Below are 24,395 nucleotides of genomic sequence, written 5' to 3'. Positions count from 1 at the left end.
CCGGGAATCCCGGGATTCCCGAAATGTACGTAGAATTTGATAAAAACCACTAAATTTCAATGAAAAAGAATGCCATTTTTCTCACTATCAAGCCTAATTGATAAAATAGAAAAGCACCATGAAAAAGAGAATAAACGAGTAATTATTTCCATAAAATACCAATTGATCGGTGTTCAGACAGACCGGACTAGATGATATGTTGGCGTTCTAAAGAACTCCATTAGTTCTGATTTTTCCAATGCCGTTTCGATACAGATGTATCTTAATATAGTTAAGTTCCATCATTACAGCATAAAATGCAAATATTTTATCATTTGGAATGCTCAGGTACGTTTTCCTGAAAACTTAAAAAAACACTTGGTCCAGTCTGTATGAACACCAACCAATTTACCAAGTAAGAAACACGTATTTTTATTGTCTAATTGCAAAGTTTATGCTTTTCAACATTATCCGTTTGTATAAGCCTAGGATGAGAAAGACAATTTGAAAGTACAGTTGAACACCAAACTTCAGTCAATAATAGTCAATAATTTTAAGTACCGTAAACCGGGGGCAAATTGATCACTATTTCACAACTTTTTGTTATATTATCCTTTGAAATTCAAATATTGTCAAATTTATTTCGGTAAAATCAGTACTTCATTGATCTCTATCTGTTTATGTAATCGATTTTTTATGAAATAAAATTTAACATTTCATAAAATTAGTTTCAATATCGTAAATTGAAAATGACACATTGGGGCGAAACTGATCACTATATAATAAAGCATATTTTAGATTGTAAAATTTCCCTATCTACTAAATTTGGGTCTCCTGAATCTAAAAATGTTGTCAAAATTCTTACAACTCGTGTAGGTAACCATTTTATTGCAAAATTAAACTTAGTAAATCTGCATAATACGCCAACATCATCAACAATAAACGGTTTTATGAGCAAAAAACTATTCTTGTAATGCAGTCCGATTTCAAAAATGAGTTTAGCAATTCACACTGAAGCTCACACAACATTTTTAACACTCAAAGTTTGCATGCAGGCTTAGCACCAGCGGATTGTTTAGTACCGACATTTCCAACAGTATTGCTAACACCTTCAAAAACTGTGAATATTTTTATGCAAAACTGACCTTAATAAAAATGAAATATTTTAAAATCATCATCAGACATCCATAAACTAGAAAACATGGAATGTCTGTGATGCCAACGAAGTATTAAGCATCCTTGAACGGAAATGCTATTTGGTACCGACCTGATCAAATTCACCCCAGTGATCAATTTGCCCCCGGATTACGGTAATTAACTTTCGGCATGATATTCTACAATACCTTCGATGATCTATCATCGTTATTTTGTGCTAAACTTTTGATGACTTTTCAAATTGCTTCAATATAATGACCTAATTTTTAGCCATAATTCCATAAGTGTTATAGAGAATTTGAATAATAAAATCCCTAGCACACCCGTAATTAGTCAAGCTAGGTTTTGATTTTTGTCAAGTTATTTCATCAGAAAAAGGAAGGCACATATGATACGTGATTTGTTATAATCAATTCAACAATACAATGTTTTTTCAATGAAATAAAAAGATAATGTAACTTTTCAATATAAAAAAGCTACATTATTTTTTTATTTCATTGAGAAAACATTGTATTTTTGAATTTGTACTTCCATTTCAACCAAATTACTAGTTTTATTAAAAAATTGAAAAATGCCGGGATCCCGGGACAAGCTTAGATTTTTATCCCGAATCCCGGGACGAGCAAAATGGCCGGGAAATGGACACTCTAATTACAATTAATCCTGTTTTGGATAATATTTATGTGAAAATTTAGTGTTTATTCTGGTGCAAACCTATGTTTACGGTTGGTATCAGATATACTTAAGGGCCGAGTGGTTTGAGTCCGCAGCTACAAAGCAAAGCCATGCTGAAGCTGTCTGGGTTCAATTCCCGGTCTATCCAGGATCTTTTCGCAATGGAAATTTCCTTGACTTCCCTGAGCATAGAGTATCATCGTACCTGCCACACGATATTCGAATACGAAAGTGGCAACTTTGGCAAACAAAGCTCTTAGTTAATAACTGGAAGTGCGCATAAGAACACTAAGCTGAGAAGTAGGCACTGTCCCAGTTAGGACGTAATGCCAAAAAGAATAAGAAAAAGCTGTTTTCAAAACAAACAGTATCCCCATCAATGGATCCGTTGGCTTCGGTGTCTTCAATAGAAAAGCATGCATGGTTTGTATTGCTGAGCTGACAGCAATCAACTTCGCTTTAGGGATGATCTCCAACATGCCCGTAAACCACTTCTTAATCTACTCGGAAAGCCTTAACAGTACTATTGAGGTGGGATGTATCGTAAACATAGTAAATTGGTCTGAAATTCCATGGTAGTTTCAAGAATGGGCGTAGTCAGCTAAAATAGTAATTTCAACCACAGAATTTTTTCCCGTGTTTCTACGTAGGAAAAAAATGCGAGGGGAAATGATCTGAAAAACCATCTGACCCCATCTAATTGCCCTTAAAAATTGATTTATGTGAGAATACTTCTTAAAGTGTGGAATTCGGAGATCTGATCGGGAAAAATAATTGAACCAAAGTTAGGAGTAATTTATAAAGCATTCATAAGAAAGAATATTTATTTAGTTTTATTTAGAATCATTGTAGGAAATTTACTTATGTTTCAGTAACAGTGTAAGCGATGCGAAAGAATGCGCTTGATATGTGCCTCAAATAAGCCTGATCGAAGATGTTTTTGTAACAATAAACTATGTTTAAGTAACTGCCTACTGCAGCCAGCGAGTAGCAATTTAATTAATTTTAGGCCTGCTGTTGCGTTGTACTCTGGAGTCAACTAGGATGCTGGTTAAGGCCGGCACAAGGCGCATATAGCCGTAGGTGAAAATCAGATGCACTAAAAACGTGTAGAGATAGTAAATTATAACCCCGTAGTAACGTGGCGTGAAGTTAATAGCTATCCATTTGATAGTCATCATTATCAGCGTCAGCGGGACACTCCGTTTCCAGTCAAGCGGCGCCGATCTGTAAGGCGTAGAACAAGATTAGACGGTGTTCATGCGGCTTGCTTAAACCAACTTACTTCAGAACAGGTCCAACAACGGCAAAGGAAACCAACGATCCGGTGAGACGTATAATACTGAATACTAGAGTAGTGCTCGGATCCAAATAAAAAGGATCATCGCACCATTTGAACGCCATCTTCACCGACCATTGCGGATCCACTCCGAACAGCTTCTGACCCCAATAGACCACAAATAGTATCAGGCAAATAAGGCTGCAATATCCCAGTCTTCGCTTACGTGTCAGTTTTGTCAGATATTTCTCAAAACTTAGCGACATGGTCAGTTTGGTCATCGCTACTCCCAGCAGGATTCCTATAATGCACTGATGTAGAAAATGGCACCCAAAATACATCCTCGAAACGGCAATCAAGAGCAGCGACAGATAGTAACAGGCGCGAAGTGCGACAACGACCATTTTCCCATATTGCATTCCGGCTTCTTCGAGCACGGAAAATATCACATACAAGTAGGTTGTGGAAGTCATCAAGTGACCGGACGGATTTCCCGGACTCGGCTCGCAGGTCAACTCGTTCTGGTACAACTTTGGACGGTTGAGCGTGGTGAACTCTTTGGTTTCCCGAACCCACCAGAACGGGCGGTCTTCCGCGAGGATCCTGAAACATATGGAAGAAAATTTGTCATTGAAGCCAAGAAATTAATGTAATGCTTTGTGGGAATATAGATTTAATGATACATGCATTCGAAAATAAACATAATGAAACTATAGTAGTTTACGGAACAAGTTGCAGAATGATGATTTTTACAGCATGTGTCGTAAATTTATCCAACGAGGCTTGCTGTAAAAATGGAGTTCTGCAACGAGTTACGTACAACATTGTTTGCAATTTCGTAGAAGACCACTTAAGGGTATAAGAAATTATATCGGAATTTTTTCACCATTATTTTACAATTTCTGAAAAATGGTTTTGTAATGATTCATTACGCAGCTCAAAACAGTTACGTAATGAGAAAGCGTTGCGTAATGAATCGTTACAGCACTGGTTTCAGTTGCGTAATAACTATTTTGCAATTTCTCATCGTAATAGGCTGATTTTCATCACGACAAACTGTCATGCTGTGCGATTTTCATCACGCCAATCTGTATGCAGTGCGGGAAAAGTCATTACGTATTTAAAACCAGTGCTGTAATGATTCATTACGCAACGCTTTCTCATTACGCAACTGTTTTGAGTTGCGCAATGAATCATTACACATCAATTTTTCAGAAATTTCGAAATGATAATGAATGAATTCCGATATTATTTTTGATACCCTCAAGTGGTCTTCTACGAAATTGCAAAAACTGTTGTACGTAACTCGTTAGAGAACTCGATTTTTACAGCACTCGTCCTAATTATCCTACTCGGAAAGCCTCGTAGGATAAACTTACAACTCGAGCTGTAAAAATCATCATTAGGCAACTTGTTCCGTAAATTACTATTTCTGCACTACATACTTCAGTGCAGGAAAGTAGGCCGTTTCATGACAGATTGGCGTGATGAAAAACAGCCTATTACGATGAGAAATTGCAAAAAAGTAATTTCAAATGCATAATGCTTATTCGATTCTTCGTGAAATTCTAACAGCTGTCCCAAAATTAGAGCTTATTTGGTTGAAAGCGATGTAGTAATGCACAATCACTTCCTTGGAAATGAAACAACCAAGGGCTGGAAATCTTCATAATACAGCTAATGATAATAAAAATCTCTTCAATTGAACAATTACTACAATAGAATAGAATAAAATGCAAGAATTTTACCCAGATTATCTATAAATAACAACAAGTTCACTAAGTATAATGTGCATTTCTTTCACCACTGGACAATCGCAGAAGTTTATACTTACAAGTGTTGAAACGCTAATAAAAGTGCGCAATTCAATAAAATCGGGAAGGTGTCTTCGGGGGACTTATTCTTCGCTAATCAAAGAGTATGTGCTCTGAAGACACCAACACAATTCGATCAATCCTGAGCTTTTATTCACACTTTCGCACTTATGAGACCGCACCTCGGAAGCCCAGTGGTGAAAGAAATACACAATATTGTCAGGAGTCTACCAAACACCTTTCCAAGAGTCCGATAAGGAGCTTCTATATAATGATTTCGCCAAAATCCACCAAAACTTCCGCCAACAATTTGTCAAATGTATTCACAGTAGGGAAGGTGTACCGGTATTCGCCATGTACCAGTTATTTGTTACCGCGGATTATATACCGTTTTACGACATATATGGTTGCCAATTAATTAATGTTTGCTAAATTACTTTAAGATCATACGGAAACATTTATAGAAACCTCAGAATTTGCTCAGAAAATAAAAGAAAAAAATCCTTAAAATCCTTCCTTGAAAATTTTGCTCCTTTCCACCTTGTTTCGCCATGGTATTCCTGATTCGCCACCCTCCATACTAAATCAACGTAGGTGGCGAATTCAGAAACCGAAATTAAAAACGTGGCGAATACTGGTGCAAGTGGTCCAGTATTCGCCACCTCAATTTTTAATATAAAAACAAAGTTTCTGATTAGTTTTTATATTTTTCATGGTGAGCATGGATTGAAAGCTTTCGTTTAACGTATTGACAGTAATCAAAGGCCTTTTGATTTACGAATAAACAATATTTTTCCTTAGGGTGGCCAAAACTGGTACACCTCCCCTAGTCCGAACGGGTACGTTTTTCGCCCATTTCCCTTAAGACTTTTTGTCTTTCGACCTTTTGTCTCAAAACCTTTTCAAATATTCAAAGTGCCGAAGTGGTTCAAATATCAGTTGAAGTAAAAACTAAAAAATAATAATTGTGAGTTTATTTTTATGTACACATTTGGAGCATCGACATAACCGTAAATTTCAACCACCAGTGTTTTCCAAATGATTATGATTTGAATACACACGATCATGACAAATTAATCATTTCAATTCAAGAATATTTTTTGAAAATGGCCTATGAGTTTTTGCATACAATTCATTTGAAAATTCAAGTTCCAAAACTGTTGATTTTAGAGAAAAATGTTCTGCACAGAAGTTGTAGTGAACCACTAGGGCCACAAGGAAAAAATATACACCTAAAAATATTTTATTTCTTTTATCATAAAAAATTCAACCCCATTTATATTGTTTTTTAAATTTTCACCATAGAATCTTTCATGGGCTTCGTAGCCGAGCGGTTAGCATCGTCAGGCTGTGAACGCATCGTGTCATGGAGTGTGGGTTCGATTCCCGCTTCAGCCGTTGATACTAATCAGGGATGTTTCTCGTCTGTGTTAGTCCGTTGTCTCTAGTGTTAAGTTACAGTCTGTGCAGCTAAATGGCTCTTTACTAGTTAATTCGAATAACTAAAATGGTTATTTTTGTCTTCATTTAATACGATATATGAATTACCCTTTTATTACGGCGGATCTGTATAATATTACAATAAATCAGCGTTAAATAACGATAAAATATTGATGAAGATAAGTAAAACAGTTCAAAAAACGCCTAAAACCATGTTATTATCGAATACAGTCGACTCTCCACATTTCGATGTTCTCAGAGGCGCGTCCACGTTCTAAACCATGGGTAGGGCAAACGTTGGCAAATATTGTGTGCACAGTAAAGCTAAGAAAAATCTTAACCCTATGGAATCACTGGAAATTGAAAGTGACAACATTTGGACGGTTTTGAGTTGAGGAAATTATCTTATTTTTCCGCTCAACAGAAAAAAACACATTCCAAGAACTTTTTTGTTTGATTCCCATACAATTTGTACATATAGAATGGAAAATTGTTGAAAAAACTTCAATGTAGATTTTCACAAAACTATTTTATTTTTCACTGACATCCCTTCGTTTCTAAACCCATCATTTTCATGTCAGTCGTTACCACAAGAAGTTTTTCGTCTTTTTCAATTAAGGAATTTCATCAGATATGTATTCAGATAAATTTCTCAGATATATTGCTCCGGAAATTTCTGAAGGAGATTTCCTAGGGAATTTCCCAAAGATTTTTGTTAAGGATTCCACAAGAATTCAACCTGAATTTACCCAAGGAGAGCCACAGAAACTGAATTTCTCCAAAGATTATTTCAAAAATCATCAGAATTCCTCCAAATTTTTTTGTGACTTTCTCCAATGATTCATCCATTGATTTTCTTGGGACATCTTCCAAGATTCCCGGTCAAAACAGTTAGAATTCAATCAATAACTTCTTCCTCCAAGAATTTGTTGAGATTTTCTATACAATTATCTTTCAGAATTTATATAAGATTTCAACTAGGCAGTTCTCTTATAGGGTGTCCCAGAAAGTATGGGCGCGACTTTGATAATGGAAATCATTATACTTTTGCAAATAATTAAATATTTTTATATTTTTGTATTTTTTTATTGGCTATTTCAACAACCATCTATGATAAATTTGTTTGATGTAATAATCGTTTACATTGAAAATTTTGATTTTAGAAAATCATTTTTTATCTGGTCAGCACAGACCCTAAATTTTGTTTTTGTTGAAAAATAACTAGTATAATATGTTTTTATCAAAATCTTTCACCGTCGTGAGTTCAAGTACATTGTATTAAAGGTGTTTTACATACATTTTTGTTTGAAATTTTATTTGGCTTTGTAAAAAAACACTTGAAAAAATGGTAAAATTCGAAAAATCTCGTATTTTTTCTCCACATAAGACAACATTACGAAGTTGAATCACAAAAATTGTGTAATTTGCGTAATTTTTCTCTCTTTGCACCGAGGTGACCCGACTAATAGAAAAATTTTCAGAAGAAACTGACGATTCTTAACAAATGTTTTGTGCAAAAACTTTATCAAATATATCACTAAAATTTTTTCAACAATTCTGCAAAAAAAAATAAAAAACCGTCATAATCTGGTTTAAATATGTTTATGAATGATGTCACACCATATTACTGGAAACTTGATCAAATCATTTTTCAGGAACTAACTAAAAACTACTTTTAGAACTTTCCACGACAATTCTAAGGGGACGGACCTGGTGTAAGGGTTAGAACACTCGCCTCTCACGCCGAGGACCTGGGATCGAATCCCATCCCCGACATAGTCACTAATGACGTAAAAAGTTATAGTGACGACTTCCTTCGGAAGGGAAGTAAAGCCGTTGGTCCCGAGATGAACTAGCCCAGGGCTAAAAATCTCGTTAATAAAGTCAAAACCAAAAAACAATTCTAAATTGGCCAAGAACTTCTAGAGGGTTTGCTGTGGGAGTTCTATAGGAAATTATAATTTATATCAAGAGTGATCTCACGTTCATAAATTGCATGCACTATCACACTCGTGCTGTGTATAATACGATGCGACTGGGCTTAGATTAATCCATTACTTCATCTAAAGATTCTTCAATAATCTTCTGATAAAACACTATGAATGTTCAAGAAACTTCTCAAGAATTACTCATGGCAATTTGCCCCATAACAGCCGTGGCCGTAGATATTTTTAAGAAACCATCTATTCGTTTCATTTATCAGGAATACCATAGAAAACTGCTCCACTTGATTTTCTAACGGTTAAAGAAATTTCTTGTAATAAAACTTACAGTTTATTTCCCAGGATTTTCTATTGATACTTTCTATTGTTCTTCACATGAGTCATAATGTTTGGGGGTCATGCACAACATTGTATGGATGTTGAACAGATGATAAATAGTTTAAGCTTTTCTGTTGAATCGTGAATAGGACAACCCTTGAACTGTCCTACCCAGGTGTTTTTGTACGTAGTACATGTTCTACCTGTCCTACCCACTTCCCGCGCCACTGATTGTAAACCAACTTTTACTATGGTTTTCTAACTGGATATCTAGATACAAAATATCGAGTAAGGGAGAGTTGACTGCAGTATTAAACGCCTAGAGGCGTTGGTCTAAGTTACTCATTTGGTTTTGTTCAAAATGAACTTTTTACATATTCTAAAAACAATTAATTTTTGTTGAATTCAATGTGGAAACGTGAATATCAATCGATATCTTTTCAGGAATATTATTTTGTATTGATTTATACAGACTTATAATGGTGTTTATCATGTATGTTTGAACTTAAAACATTTTGGTAGGTAATTTTATAAATTCTGTGATTTTATGAAAAAAAAAAAAATAATATAAAAATCAAAATCAAAATCAATCATGGTTGTCAATTTTCATGTGTTAACATACCCATTATAAAAGTCACCCAATATCGAAAAGTCTTTTAATTACATGAAGAATTATCGGTCCTTACAAAATAAATCGTTATGCAAACTTTCAACTGCAATCGATCACTGAGATACCACTTGTTTTAAATATATTAAATATAAATCTTTCAAATTAAATGCAGAAATATTCAGATTTTCGCCCAAAAAACTTTCAAAGTTATTCCGTTTCACGGTACCATTTTTTGAATTGAACAAAGTGCTTATTAAATGAAAGTAATGTTTGAAAATAAACTGAAGAATTTAAAAAAAGAGAAAAAGAAATTATAATGAATTGGGAAACGAATTATGTTTCAATAATCAAAATTTAACTCACCATTTTATCAATGTATTGGCGTACTCAGTCAGCAGTACACTCAACAGTAGTCTGGAATACAAGCGAGTGCTGAGCCCCGCCACCAGTGGAATAACCGTAAGGAACAAAATCTTCGGATCGAAGGCCTTGGTGATGAGGGCCAGGAAGTCTTCATATCGTGAAAAACTGGAAAGCAATTGAGAGCGAATCGAACGCCAAAATCAGTGCTACGGTATAGCTCAAATGTGTGATTGATTGGCAAGCGTCTCCTTACTTACACATCCTGCACGTACAAAATCTGATATATTTCACGCTTCAAAAGATAACTGTACAATTTCATAACCAGGCCGCAAATGGTTAACCAACGATCGAAATGTATCGGAAAACTGTTTCGCCGATTATTTAGTGTGAAGGCTCATCACCAGTTTCTATTTTTGCCCTCAATGCCTTTTCGACGCTGCAGACTGGGCGTGAATCCTTTCGCTATACGTAAACCTAGAGCAGATTTTTTTCTGGGGGGTAATGGGAAGGGAGAGGGATTGGAATAAAGTGCAAATAATTTAGGATGTGTCAGCATCAGCTGATTAAGGATCAGGAAAGTAGAAGGACTTAAAACTGGTGTGTATGTTATTAAATTGACAGAAAATCAATACCTGATACGGGTTTGATGCCAAAGCGAAACGCATGCGCCGGACGTAGCACGTGCTTTTGAATTGGGAATTGCCTTTTAATATGTTTTGGCGCGAAATTGACTGATGACTTTTTGGAGAACCTATGTTTAACTATGGTTACTAGATTTAGGACTTCCAATCCATTATCAAATCTCTATATATAACTCGATATTGAAGGGACCGTCGAGTATTGAGTATTGAGTCATAATACATATACAAAATCTAATGGACACGTTAAGCAAATGCGTATCATAAAATTGCAATACCCCAAGTAACCAAATAACATTTTAATTCGCCCTGCGTGCTATTATTCCGCTATTATACAGCTTATGTCTTTGGTATAATAGCCCTATAAACCCAAAAAGGTGTATTATCGGTCTAGTAGATACTTGGGAATAGAGTTTCTGTGCACGTCTGTAGCCTTAGAGTAAGGTGTGACAAAATAAATAAATATCCCAAGTAATCACAAGCATTATACCATTGCATTAATTTGGTCGAAAGTCAACATTTTTTGCATTAATAATGTTATTATTCATTTATTCAATAACTGTCAAGCAATGATGCATTTGATTAACGTTGTAAATGCTCTGTAGTATTATTTTAATATAGCATTATGCTAAGCGTTTAGAGTGAATATACAGTTATGCTGTCATACAAGATTACATAACCTCATTAAACGCACTCGAATCTGTAATAAATAAGTAGGACGATCGAGCACGTTCGCACTCGCTCATTTCGTTTTGTGGGATATGGAAGAATAATGAAATGGCTTTCTTTCATCTCGAACCCCCATTTCATGATCTAAGGATATATGTATTCATTCAAAATTGTTGTATTTTATCTATGAGACTCTTTTATTCATAAAGAGCTAGTGGAAATGTCGATCAATTTCTCTCCCCCGAAATCTGTTTAATGCGCTAGGGCTTTGTTTTGTGGGTTAAGTTCTGTTATTTCCTCTACGAGAAAGAATGGTGATCAAATTATTTCTATTGATGTTTCATTTGGTGAGGAAAGGAAATTAATCGCCGAAGAGAATTCTTTCTATTCGTAATAACTGGGCGAATAGTAATGTTAACACACACAGTGGCTTCGTTTATGAGGAACTTTTATCCTACCTTATTACATCAGCAGCTTTAGCACAGAACACCAATGCGCCAGGCATCCAGCACACCATCATCCTAGTTGTGGGTTCGAATCCTGATTCCAACAAATAAAATCATTAAGCTGGTAAAGAAAATCATTGAAAGGTAGTCAATGGATTCATTGTTTTGTTTATTTTTAACGCAGGCCTAAACATACATTATTTTAAGCTAATATACATCATGAACCCTGAATATACAAACTTAAATGCTTTAGTGCATTAAAACTGCTTTACCAAGTATTGCATTAATTTGGTTGTTGTGGGGCCCTTTCCCACTTTAATTATGCTTTATAAAGCTCTTAAAGGTTATGTCACTTTAAAACAAAATCTGATAGCATACTATAGAGCAAACATAAAGTATTCATATATAGCTTCGTGGTTACTTGGGTCATTAGTGCTATACCAGGGAGGGAGCCTCAGGATCATTTTCAAAATATTATTTCGAATCCTCTACAGAGCTTTCTTCCTGGTATTACAACAGCTAGTCCATATTGGTACAGCATACAACATGGCTGGCCTGAAAATGCTTGCTCTTTAGACAAAGTTTTGATTTTCTATTAATAAGTGGATAAAGACGTTTTACGTATTTGTTACATTTAGCTTGAATGCCCTCAATGTGATTTTTGAAAGTTATTTTTTTTATTTTAAATCAAGTTTGTTACACGTAAAAATAGATGAATGGTCAAATGTCAAATTTCGGAATCTGAAATGTTCATTGGCAAGAAATGAATTTTCGTCGATGTGGACCTTCATTCTGTTTAAAGTGACCTTTTCAAAAAATTAACTGATAGAGATAGGCAAGCTGATTGGACGATAGCTCGAACCTTCGACAGGATTTTTGTCCAGTTTCAAAATTGGTACCGTGGTGAATCAAAATCCGGACAGTACCAATATCCGGGCACTCCAATGAAATCCATTATTTAAAGGTTATAACAAAAGCTTATAACTCTGATTTTTATTCTTTAAGTTTAACTTTAACATTGCTGATCATTTAAGAATATTTTATAATCTAGTTACCATTGCCGAAAAAATATTAAAAATAGGAACAAGTACGTTGTTTCAGTTAGATGTCAGGTCTTCGTTGTACAAGTGCTTTCAGTCAAAAAGCCGACGCACATACGAACAAATTTTGATTTCGGATAATGTGCTGGAAATATATATTTCATGATGTGTTTGGCACAAAATTGTGAACTGCATGATGATTAATCACTTTGACAATACTATTGTCATGGAATATGCAGAAAGTATATATTTAATTGTATTTCAAGTGACTGTCCGGATTTACAGACAAGTGATTTCAAATCCGGACATAGTAGAAAAACCTTATGTTTTACGTGTTTGTGTTAATGTTTGGAAAGTTAAACCTACAAGTTGTGTAAATGTGTATACAAAAAACTCCAAGCATTGCTACTAAGAACATTATAAGTGATCAGAATATTCCTCAATGCCGGAAAACTGTCAAATATGCTGTTCGAGCAAAAGGCGCTTCAGTTCTGGTTAATAAATGACAATTATTACGTACGCGCAACTGTTGAGAAAACTGTATGGAACAAACATGCGTCAAATTGATTTAAATGTGATATACAATTAAGTTTTACTGCAATGCGTATACTTTTTTAACATATATTTGACTATGACATACAGTTGACCGGATTTTGAATCAAGAGTGTCCGGATTTGAAGACAACATCTGCTCAAAGTGTCCGGATTTAAAGACAAGATATGCTACGTTAATTTAACGAATTTCGAGTTAAAACGTAACTTTTTCAGAAATGTTTAACATTACAATGAAGCTATTGTATAAAACGACGTGTTTCGTGACAGAACTTTGAATTAATGTGGATAAAACATATTCAAACCAGAGTGTGAAGTTTTGTATTGCCTTAAGTGTCCGGATATTGATGCATCACGGTACTACCTTGGCATTTTTCCATTTATCAGGAAAATATCTCAACTGAAAACATTTATTAAGTATATCAACCAAAAATGATAAGCTACTCTCTGGAAGTTTCTTGATGAGGATGTAGTAAATTTCATCATCGCCAGCAACTTTTATATTTGAATTTTTTGAATAGTTCTTATTATTTCCAAATTAGTCTCCCAGGAATTTACGAAAATGTTCTCTTGATTGAGAATGTTTTCGAAGTCTTGAGTAACTTGATTTTAAATTGGAATTTTGAGTCCTCAATTAAAATTATACGTGCTTTCAAACTGCATAGCAAGTATTTGAGCTTTTTCGCAATTAGTTAGTAATAATTTGTTTTCCTTTTTCAAGACCGGAATTGGCATCTAAGGTATTTTCAATTTTTTTGATAATAGGGTCCTAAAGGTCTGTCACAAGTTTAGTGCCAAACGCTCAAGTTTAGGCCAAAAATACATGTTTACTCAATTTTTTGATGTTTTTCGTGTGTTTAAGTTCAAAAAACTTTTTTTTATATTTATTCAAGAATTTGTCACACCCCTTGGCTTAAACTCAAAATTTGTTTTCTGTGTCCCTTCCGAAATGTCAGATAAGAACAACCCCAGTGTTAAAACTGAAACCCCTGTGGTGTTTTTGCCGACTAAGTGAACGTCAAACATGATCAAAAGTGTCAAGGTTCATTTATGGACGAAATATATAAATTAAAGTTTAAATAAATTGCTAAAGTCGTTACAGTAACATGCTCTTTCGTGTTATTCAATAAAAACAAGATTTCATTAAACATTTTAGGACACTATTGAGAAATATCCTGAGAAGCACTCATCAAATAAAATTCTGCCGTTGGCAGATTGTAATCCTCACTTATCAGTTATAATGTCACATTGTAAATGGATTTACATGTTATTTAACACAACAGTCTGTTTTGAGAATTCATAATCACCTTCAGCGAGGATCTGAAACAGAGCCTTCCACTTCCACATTGACGAGCCCCTCAACTCATCCGTCACATTATTTTCAGTGGGCCCACGACGCCTGCAGGACGACGAAGCGTCGGTAAAAGAAAAACAATCAAAATCAAACAAAAAGTGGGTAGCGTCAAACGAAAAGCTGAGAAGAAAATTAACTCGTAGAAAAAGTGTTTTTCCAGCTGCATTCGTTTGCGGAAAATGTCTAATTTCTAGTTCCAAATGTCGCGTAATTGTTCCAGTTCGTTTTAAAACTATTGGTTTCCGGATAGCAGCGGTAAGTGAGGAGAAAAGTGGATATGTATATTGATGGAAAAGATTGAGGTTAGAAAAGTTTGTTGTCCATTTTGCAGTGTTCGGGAGTCGATGGAACCGGTGCCAGTTATAGAAGAAACAAAAATGGAGAGCGAATCGGCAGTTACGGATGATGCCGGACAGGTTCCTTGCGGGAATGATAAGGCAGAAGCTGAAGTGCCTCCATCTTCGGTCGAGACGTCTGTGGAGAATGTCCCTTTGGAAGCTGAGGGAAAAAGTGAAACCGTTGCTGAAGATGAAGATGATAAAACAGTCGAAACAGTAGAACCGATCAATACTGGTGATCCTGAACCTGTCGAAGAGAAGGCTCCGGAGGATAAGGTGCAGCAAGGTATGTTATCTTTTTAATGACTTGGTCACTAAAGCCACTTTCTCAGTAGAATGGTCACTACAGTGGGACCCGTTTTTGTCAGCCCACAGTGATACTAAACGCGTCTTGTTTATAAAGGCTAGTAGCAGGTATCTTTTTAGAGATTTAGTCTCAGTGCAAGTCTCTATTTACAATTTAAGAGCTCAAAAAATTATGTTTTAGCCAAAATGGTCTCTAAAGTCACTATTTTCCTTCTCCTTGCGGTGTATTCTGGTTTAAATTAGCTAATTAGCAATTTTCATACTCTAAAAAAAATTAAAATGCTATTCCAGGATTTCCTTTTTTTCACCAATTCTAGTTTTCCGCTGATTATCCAGTGGTTGCTTTAGCAAATCTTCCAAAGATTCCTACAGGAGTTCTTCCAAGAAAATCCCCAAAGATTTATTTCGAAGTCTTAGAAGAAATTCGTTAATGGCCTTCAATAAATACCTCCAACGTTCTTCCAAGGATTATTACTGAAAATTCTTCCAGGAATTCCTCAATACATTTGGCCAAGCATTCATCATTAAGTTCCTCCACAAATATATATAGAGAAAGTGTACCAGTTATGGCTACAGTAGTTGCCTATTTGGTCATATGTGCTTTCTCAAAAACTCACATTTTGAATATTTTTTAATGTTTCAACATCAAGATTTATTTGATACTAGCGGTCCCGACAAACTTTGTCTTGCCATCAAGTAGGCTGTTGAAAAATGCCACGGAATCTCTCACACATAATGACATATTAGTACACCCCCATTTTACAAAATTTTTCGACAACTGCCCTAAACTTTTCCGTCACACGAACACGTCGGAACCCTTCAAGAAGACAACAGTGAAAGAATTGTGCAAATCGGGTGTCCCGTTCTGAAGTTATTTCGTGACATACAAATACCAGTCCATTTTTATTTATATACTAGTGGTCCCGGCAAACTTCGTCTTGCCATCAAGTAGGCTATTGAAAAACGCTTTTGATCGTCCCATATAAAATGACAGTTTCGTTCGCGCTCGTTTTTTCAACTTTCCCGGTGAATATCCGGGATTTTTATACACACGAACATGTCGGAACCCCTGACGAACAAAACTGAGAAAGAATCTTTCAAATCCGTTGACCCGTTCGTAAGCCATTTCGTGACATACAAACACCATTCCATTTTTATTTATATAGATAGATAGATAGATCAAACTACAAAAACACAAAGAATGATTAAAAATTTGAAAGTAATCGAATTATCACGTATGGCGAAATAGGGAACCATTATGTCCATAACTGGTAGACCTACCCTATGCAACATTTTATCCACGCATTATTCCTGCAATTCTTACAAATAATCCTCGAGTAATTTTTAAAGTAAAATCTCCATGGATTCCTCAAAATTCCATTTGAGGTTTCACCCTAGCAAATACTACAGCAATTATTCCGACCATTTCTACATTAAGTTTCTTCAGAGATTCAAGGTATGCCACCAGAAAACCTACTGATTTTTACCCAAGGATTCTATTGATTTCTTTTATGTTTATTTATTTATTTATTTAATTTTTTGTTTTTTTTTTTTTTAATAAGGCTGATACAAATATTAATTTTCTTTTATGTCGGAGACCACTTGGAAGGTACGAGGGGGAGGGGGGGGGGTGCTATAAAAATAAATAAGGAACAAAAAAAAATATGAAAAATAGTTATTTTTTTCGAATTTTTATTTTTAACGATAGTTGTTAAACTTTTTTCAATCGTCCTCTGGATCTTTATTTTACCTGTTTTCCACTTTAAAAATTAAAAAAAACCTGACTGAGGTAAAAAAAAAATGAATCTCTTTTTTCTCCCCTTCAAAATTTTTGAATTTTTCTGAGGGGGGGGGGTTGACATAAAAGAAAATTAATATTTGTATCAGCCTAATTTATTCATTTTGAAACATTTCCAAGACTCGGAAGTTAGGGAGTTTTCAGAGATCCTTGCAAAAGTTGTAGAAGCACATGTTCAAACAATACTTTTCGGATTTTTCCAGGGATTCACTTATAATTTCTTAAGAAAAAGCTCTTGGCGATTCCCTATCGATATTACTTTAGGAAATTTATTGGGAAATCGCTCTAGAAACTTTTAAAGAATGTCTGCTGAACTTTCAATCAATGGGAATCTAGAGTAATTTCTTAGAGAAATTCTTGGTTGAAATCTTGGTAAAACTAAACGACTATTCTGGAGGAAATCCTAAGAAATCGGATTAGGGTTTGTAGGAATTATTCCTTGAGTTGCCCTGAACGTAAATCTTGGAAGCAATCCTACCGAAATCGATATAAGAATCACTGGATAAACAAGAATCCTTGAAAAATTCTTGGAGAATCTTTGGAGAAATTTCTGAAGAAATTCATGGTGGAATCTCTGAAGTATTTTTTGAGTTATCCTTTAAATAATCCTGGTTAACCTTTCGGTCGTCGCGCGAATTTTTGTAACGCGAGTAGTCGCGCGTTGTACTTTGTACAACGCCCTTGGTTTTGCGAATATCTCAGGAGTCTGACCACTTAGATAGATGGCGTCTTCGGCAAAATTGATCAGTAGCTTATGGGCTATCATTATCATAGCCAAGAAATTCGGGATTTTGCCACTAGGCGGCGCTAGTGAGCATTAAGCTTTTGTTTCCCAGATCTCATGATCCTGACCACTTAGAAAGATGGCGTCTTCGGCAAAGTTGTTCGGTAACTCAAGGACTATCATTGTTTGATTTGTTTGATTTAAAATGTTGCCACAAGGCGGCGCAAGTGAGCATAAAACATTTGTTTCGCAAATATCTCAGGAGCTTGATCACTTAGAAAGATGGTGTCTTCGACAGAGTTGTTCAGTAGCTCAAATTCTTTCTTTGTTTAATCCTTAAAGTTAGAGATTTATTAAAATAATGATAGTCCCTGAGCTTCTGAACAACTTTGCCAGAGGTGCCTGTCTAAAAAGTCAAGATCCTGCAGTATCCACAAAACAAACATTTCATGCTCACTAGCGCTGCCTGATGGCAAAATATCGTATTTCCTGGCTCAAATAATGATGGCCCATGAGCTACCAAACTACTTTGCCGAAGACACCATCTTTCTAAGTGGTCAGGCTCCTGAGATATCTGCAAACAAAAGTTTCATGCTCACTAGCGCCGCCTAGTGGCAAAATTTTAAATCAACTAGCACGAAAAATGATAGTTCTTAACTTACTACACAACTTTGCCGAAGACGACATCCTTCTAAATGGTCAGAATCCTGAAAAATCTGCAAAATAAAAGTAAAACTTCCATGCCCACTAGTGCCACCTAGCGGTCAAATTCCGAATTAAATGAGGTGCCATCAGATAGCGCTTCACCTCCAGAACAACTTTACTGAAGACCCCAAGTTTCTATATTATCTGGATTTCGAGATATGACGATTTCAAACTGTGGTTTCATCGAACCGTACATAGTGCGTTCATTATTATGCGACTTCCATGTACATTTATTGATTTTACCGTATTATGAAGGGTCATACTGTAAATAAAAACTGTCGAGTATTGTTCTTAAGAAGATTCTTGAGGAATACATTTTGGTTTGGTGTCAATAGATATCTTTGTTGCAAAATGATAGCATATAAATCACAAAAATCACTGTGGAAGAGGTACAACAAGGTTTGGACAGCAAGAGTCTCGTTCGGGTACGCCGTCTGCACTGGAGGGGAAACAACGCTCAAATACCGCTGAACCAGATGAGCGTAACATTCCGTTCATCAGAAAGGTGGAGTTGTGTGAAAAGTGCCTAAGATATGACCACAGAATACTCAATTGCAAAGGAGTCGAACGCTGCAAGAATTGCGGTGACCGATATGAAGAAACAAACCACTACGATGCTTGTGAAAACCCGGTGAAATGTGCTAGTTGCTAAATGAACCACAAAACAATGGACACAACATGCCCTGAGAAGAAAAAGCAAGCGAACATAAACGCAATCAGTGCCAAGCAAAATTTCACTTACGCAGAAGCTAGAGTGAGTTCAATGTTCAGTCAGAATCAGTTTGAACTGCTTAACAATTACGAAGATTATCCAGCCTTACCGGAGACCTTCGCGGAAGTGGCTACGGAGAACCGGAAGTCACTGAAGAAGCAATAACGGCGAACGACAACCAGTGCAGCCGGCAGTACAAGCCGGACGTAAAAGAAAAGGATGAACAGAAGAATACGAAGACGACACACCGATGAGGAATCGAATTTCTCTGCATTGCGAACAGCAATCATGCAGAAGTGAACGAAAAGATAGGATAGGGCTCAACAACCCACACCGAGTCTTCAAAAAGGAACAACTTGAGAAGATGATTAGCAAAGCAGATCGTAGTACAATGGAGACCGCCAACCGAGGTTTCCAAGAAAAGGTAATGAAATTTAATTCATTGTGTATTGTTCAAGATATGCCAGAAAATGTACAAGTTATTGAAGAAGGTGTACAAGATTTCACTCAAGATACTGCTTCGAAAGGGAGTTATTTGAAGGTGATACTAGCGTCTTATCTATGTTGGTCCAACTGCCAAAGTAGTTGAAGTTGATCTAACAAATTTTTTCGGAGTATTGTAACCTGGGTCGGATGTGGAAGAACGGAAGCCCGGACGACTCGCTGAAGATGTTAAAGGTAGTGACAATACCGAAGCCAGGCGAGGATCAGAATACTGCTGCAGGGAAGCGGCCGATCTTATTGGTACCTACAGCAACGAAGATAGTCAACTCTGTAGTCAAGAAATCGTTTAAATACACAGTATATTACCTCGAACCTTCTTTGGATTCCGAAAACATTGGGGTATGGGTGTACGATAATATTTAACACCAAAAAGACGAACAAACGATTGTTGAGCGTAGTAAAAAAAAAACAATGTATACGGGAAATCACCGTGTACATGTGAAGCACTTCGCTGAACGCATTAACGGCATTAGCAGGACAAGAACCATTAGAGGAACAATTCAACTACGTCACTGTCAAGAACATTGCAGGATGTTTCGAGAGAAAGAATGTTATTGCTGAACATGTAAGGAACGTGCAAGCAATCGAGGACGCGAAATAAAGATAAGTGCTTCTACATGGAGACGATATATTTCAGAAGGTTAACTACGGAGAACCAAGTATCGAACACAGTGGAAATAAACTCGACACTAGAAGGAATGGTATGACATACCAACGATAAAAATTAAGCAATCAGCGCTGCTAGCGGCAGAATTGAACGCGTTGACTGTGGCCATGCAGTCTGTTGAAGAAAGACTACTGCATCATTATGTCATTTATACGGACTCGACAGCATATAGTCAACTAGGCTGGCAAGTCAAGTGATAGCTCGCACAGAAGAAAGAAGAAGAAGAAAGGTCTCAGTCTCTACCAGCCCTGATTTAGCGGCTTAGATAATTACATGTTGGAAAAAATCTGAAGATTCGATTCGTTGCGGTCCCTTCGATCGGTAATTTTGGATAATGAATGACGTGAAAAAATCTCTTAAATTATTTCGTAAGCATCCTTGGACGAATCCTGAAAGAAGTTCTTAGATAAATTTTTACTTGAATTCTTGAAAATCACGTGAGATGAGTCCTGTAGGAATCCTTCGATAATCTTAGCAAAGAAGAACCAAAAAAGAAAACATTTGTTTTAATGAGTTGATGTTGTGTAGAAATTTTGACTCGATTCTATGAAATTTTGTCGCTCTTTTTTTCGGGCTGCTGTTGTTTGGTTTAAACTTCGCGACAAATGTCTAATTTTACGGATTTTAGGATTTTTTTTTTCCATTGTCCCTATTTACGAGGTAAATTAAAAAAAAAATGCGCGGGATAAAAATTTACCAGAAACATACCGGAAGTTCATTCTTCAAGTTTGTTTCTTCTGAATTCATAGATTTGGAAATTCAAGTAGTAGACTCCATCGACACATGTAGGAAAACGAGGAAAAATAATACCTCCAATGTAGGTAGCTACTATCATTTAGTCATACTCTTTTCATTGATCCTGCTTCATGATGCGCCATTCGATTCTACGAAGGTATGGTGCTGCCACCTGGAAAAAGTTTGCTTGATGTGTGAAGCATCGAAAATTTTACCCGGCAAGATATAGGAAGTAAAATTTAAAATGCTTATATAAACATTAATTACAATAGTTATTCAAATTTGTTCAGTATATATTGATAGACTTTTGCTGGGCTACAAAATATAAAAAGCAAAATACCTTATTCTACTTTTTATATTTTTCTCAATGATCTTCTGATTCTATAGATTATCAGAAGTCTAACCCCGTACACTTAACAGAAGATCATTGTGTTTTGATATTTTATAAGCATTTAAAATTGACTCCTTTTCCTTTTCATGCAAAAAAAAATCGGAGCATCACACATACCTACGGTCAACTACAGTGGGGATTCGCTCGTTGGGGGTCCGCTACATGGAATTACTCGATGGTTGGATGTTCGCTGGTTGGAAAATATTCCAACTAAAAAGCACTCAAATGTCAACAGAAAATGTCAAAACTGACTTTGACGTCTGAGTACCGTCGCATTGCAGTCTCCATATATAGAACAAATGCGTATGCATATGTGCGTTTCGTGACGATTTTCTCTCCAGATGCGTTAGTGTGGAGCATTTTCACCAGCTGTCAGTCGTTCCAACTAACGGATCGGATTCGCTAGATGGAAGGCAGTCGTGTTCCAACCAGTGAATACGCGCTGTACCTCCGTAGTCGCGAATGGCAAGCAAATAAATTTAGTTCCAGAATAAATTTAGAGTGACCGTAAGAAAATACTTCAAATTACTACACTTTACTACATTTTCAGGGGTTGAATTCTGATAAAATTGAGAATACATATCTCTATCGCTCTCTGTAACAATCATGATCCGCAACACGTCATGAGAGTCTATTTATCATCTTCTGCTACAGTTCTTATTTTATCGGGGGTAAAGCAGTGCTTGACATCAACTAAACAAACTCCAATCCTGGGGGGGCACTTTTTTTCAACGACGCCTGTACATTTAACATTTAATATATATAATTTATCATCCATTAGTATGATAAACGTTTTTTAATATCCGGTTTTAACGTATACAAACATTACATTTTGAAGTCACTATTTTGATCGTGTTACTTATTAAAGTCACAATTATTTTTATACCAGGCCCTTGCCAACAAGACGGCGAAGGCAGCAAAGCAAGTAACGATTCCGCTACAGAAGAAGTCAAGGATCTCAAGGGAGATGTTGAAGCTGTCAAATCGCCTAAAGTTCCAGATTCAGAACCAATGCTAGGAATGGAAGTAGACAACAAGGCTCCTCAGAGTGATAAGGAAAACGAAAGCGCTGATATAATAGCCGACTGTGCAAGTAATTCGAACGACAAACTAGAAACTGAAATGCAGACACCAACCACTGATGTTTCTGAAGGAAATACTGGCCATTCGGAAGTAAGGGAAGAAGATAAGGATCAAGCGAACAGTTCAAATGATAACATGTTGGAATCAATGGTTGTCTCTGAGCTCACAACTTGTGAATCGCTGGAGATGGATGTAGACGAAGAATCAGAAGTACTGAAAACGGTGGAAGGAGATGAGAGGGAAGATAACGAAGCCAAGTCACATAAAGTTATTTCAAGCGACCAAGAACTAGAATCAGAAGTATTAAAAACGAAGGAAGATAAGGAACTCAAGTCACATAAAGTTATTTCAAGCGACCAAGACCAAGAATTAGAAGAGTTAAAAACGGAAGAAGACGATGATACGAAAGATAAGGAAGTCAAATCACCCAAAGTCGTTTCAGTTGATAAAGGTGATGAAAAACCTTCTGTGTCAATCAACGAAATTGAAGAGAAAACTGAGGCTGAAAACCGTGATAATCTGCTTGAAACACCAGAAGATTCAACAAAAATCGTAGAATGTAAAGAGAAAAAAATTGACGAATGTGCTGGAATGGAAGAAGCTGATGAAATAGTAGCAACAATTCAAGAGACAGACAGTCTAATGGAAGTTGAAGAAACTAATGTTGATACTGAAGAAGGAAAGAGTCGTTCAACTAGTAAAGAAAAAGAAACATCGGAAGTAACTAAACCCACTAAGAAAGATGAAGCAATGAATCAGAGCACCCTAATTGTCGAAGATGAGGAATTGAAAAGCGCTGACGCAATCGTAGACGCAAAAGATGTCAAGAGAGATGACGTAATTGTCACTCCAGAAGCACAAGAAAAGTCTACTGCAAGCGAACCTAGTGAATCCCCACAAGAACCGCAAGAAAAACTAGTAGAAGAGAAGAAAGATCCGACTGAAGAATCAAATTGCATGCCTGAAAAGAAAACCGACGATGAACAAAAAGATGAGGAAGATGACATAATTTTAATAGATGACGAAAACACTACTGCAGAAGAGTCAGAATCCAAAGCCGAAAAATTATCTGACCAAGAGAAAAGTGAACCAGCAGCTAAGAAACTGCGGTTGAGTACTGAAGAAAAGGAAGAATCGAAGATGGATACGGCTGATGATCAAGACTCGACAGCAGCGGATCTGAACAAAGCAACAGAGAAGTCTGAAGACGTTTCAAAGAATGACGAAGATAAACCTCAATCGGACAAAGTCGTTTCGGAAGACGAAGATGTTGTGTTGATTGAAAATGATCCCAAACCATCAGGGAAGGATGAAGAAAAGGGTGATGAGAAAACAGGGGTTGAAAAAGATAAACTGGTGGAAAAAGACGATGAAACCCCTAGCGTTTTGGAAAAAGAGGACAAGAGTGAAGTAAAGAAAGATGATTCCGACGAGGTAATGGTAGTAGAATCAGAAAAATCAGACTCCAAAAAATCTCCAAACGATCCCAAACCTGATGAAAAAGAGACCATCGGAACAAGTGGCGACAAAACGGATAAACCTCAAAAGGAAGATGAGAAGATTGAAGGTAAATCAGAAACCGCCAAAGTCGATGATTCGAAAGACAAGGCTGCAGCAGAAAGTAAGACAAAAGATCAGGGTGAAACAGAAAAGGGTACACCAACGAAGCGTTTTGTTCTAGATGAAAATACGGGGATGTTCGAAGAGAAGGAAACTGCACCGGAAGAAACCGTGCCACAGGTATTCGGCGATTCCGACGAGGACGTTGTTATGGTAGACAACTACGTGACCACTGACCGCAAATCGGCATCCAAACCACCGTCGAAAACGCCACCACCGGTTACGACAACGGCCAATTCGGCCACTCCTTCCACAGAACAAAAAACAGCACCGCCAGAGAAATCCGAACCTGCGGCCAAGGAACTATCCAAACCCAAATCGTCAACGGTGTCCGTCGAGTGTATCAATGCCGAGTGCAAAAAGGACACAAGGGAAACAGCTCCGGCGCCGGCTTTCGTGCTGAACTTCTTCGGAATCCCCAAGAAGACCAAGAAACAACGCATTTGTCTGAGCTGTTACGATGAAGTGGTGCAAAAATATTCGGTTAGTTAGTCTTTATAATGGTTTCAGCAAATCCTGCATCAATGAATATGTTCCC

General features: G+C 36.5%; 2 protein-coding genes across 5 annotated transcripts in view; one reads left to right on the top strand and one right to left on the bottom strand.

The window, feature by feature from the left end:
- Nucleotides 1-2,601: 2,601 nt before the first annotated feature.
- Nucleotides 2,602-10,206, bottom strand: LOC5564502 (glucose-6-phosphatase 3). 2 transcript variants are annotated; one of them, XM_021845385.1, is made up of 4 exons: nt 9,830-10,206; nt 9,577-9,741; nt 3,095-3,691; nt 2,602-3,036 (listed from the first exon to the last, which is right to left on the bottom strand). In XM_021845385.1, the coding sequence occupies exons 1-4, from the start codon at nt 9,835-9,837 to the stop codon at nt 2,805-2,807; spliced, it is 1,002 nt and encodes a 333-aa protein (XP_021701077.1). In that variant the 5' UTR covers nt 9,838-10,206; the 3' UTR covers nt 2,602-2,804. The 2 variants fall into 2 exon arrangements, with proteins under 2 accessions (XP_021701077.1, XP_001648840.1); XM_001648790.2 differs by having other exon boundaries at nt 9,834-10,206.
- Nucleotides 10,207-14,334: 4,128 nt separating this feature from the next.
- LOC5564490 (titin homolog) overlaps nt 14,335-24,395 on the top strand; it is a 16,682-nt gene continuing 6,621 nt past the window's right edge. The window contains exons 1-4 of one of the 3 annotated variants that reach the window (XM_021845384.1): nt 14,335-14,529; nt 14,606-14,898; nt 22,044-23,858; nt 23,919-24,340. In XM_021845384.1, coding sequence (XP_021701076.1) covers nt 14,619-14,898; nt 22,044-23,858; nt 23,919-24,340 — 2,517 coding nt within the window. In that variant the 5' untranslated portion in view covers nt 14,335-14,529; nt 14,606-14,618. Of the gene's footprint in view, nt 14,530-14,586; nt 14,899-22,043; nt 24,341-24,395 lie in introns of all 3 variants that reach the window. The other 2 variants (XM_021845382.1, XM_021845383.1) reach the window with 2 other exon arrangements.

Source organism: Aedes aegypti, chromosome 2, assembly GCF_002204515.2.
Source record: "Aedes aegypti strain LVP_AGWG chromosome 2, AaegL5.0 Primary Assembly, whole genome shotgun sequence".
Lineage (NCBI taxonomy): Eukaryota > Metazoa > Arthropoda > Insecta > Diptera > Culicidae > Aedes > Aedes aegypti.
This window is presented reverse-complemented; position numbering and strand designations above follow the sequence as displayed.

Excerpts from the sequence above, each read along its gene's own strand:
- LOC5564502 (XM_001648790.2), bottom strand. The coding sequence starts at position 9,895 with ATGAAATTGTACAGTTATCTTTTGAAGCGTGAAATATATCAGATTTTG. Across the intron at positions 3,692-9,576 it reads GCCAATACATTGATAAAATG|GATCCTCGCGGAAGACCGCC; the intron begins GTGAGTTAAATT and ends CATATGTTTCAG. Across the intron at positions 3,037-3,094 it reads GTTGTTGGACCTGTTCTGAA|ATCGGCGCCGCTTGACTGGA; the intron begins GTAAGTTGGTTT and ends TACGCCTTACAG.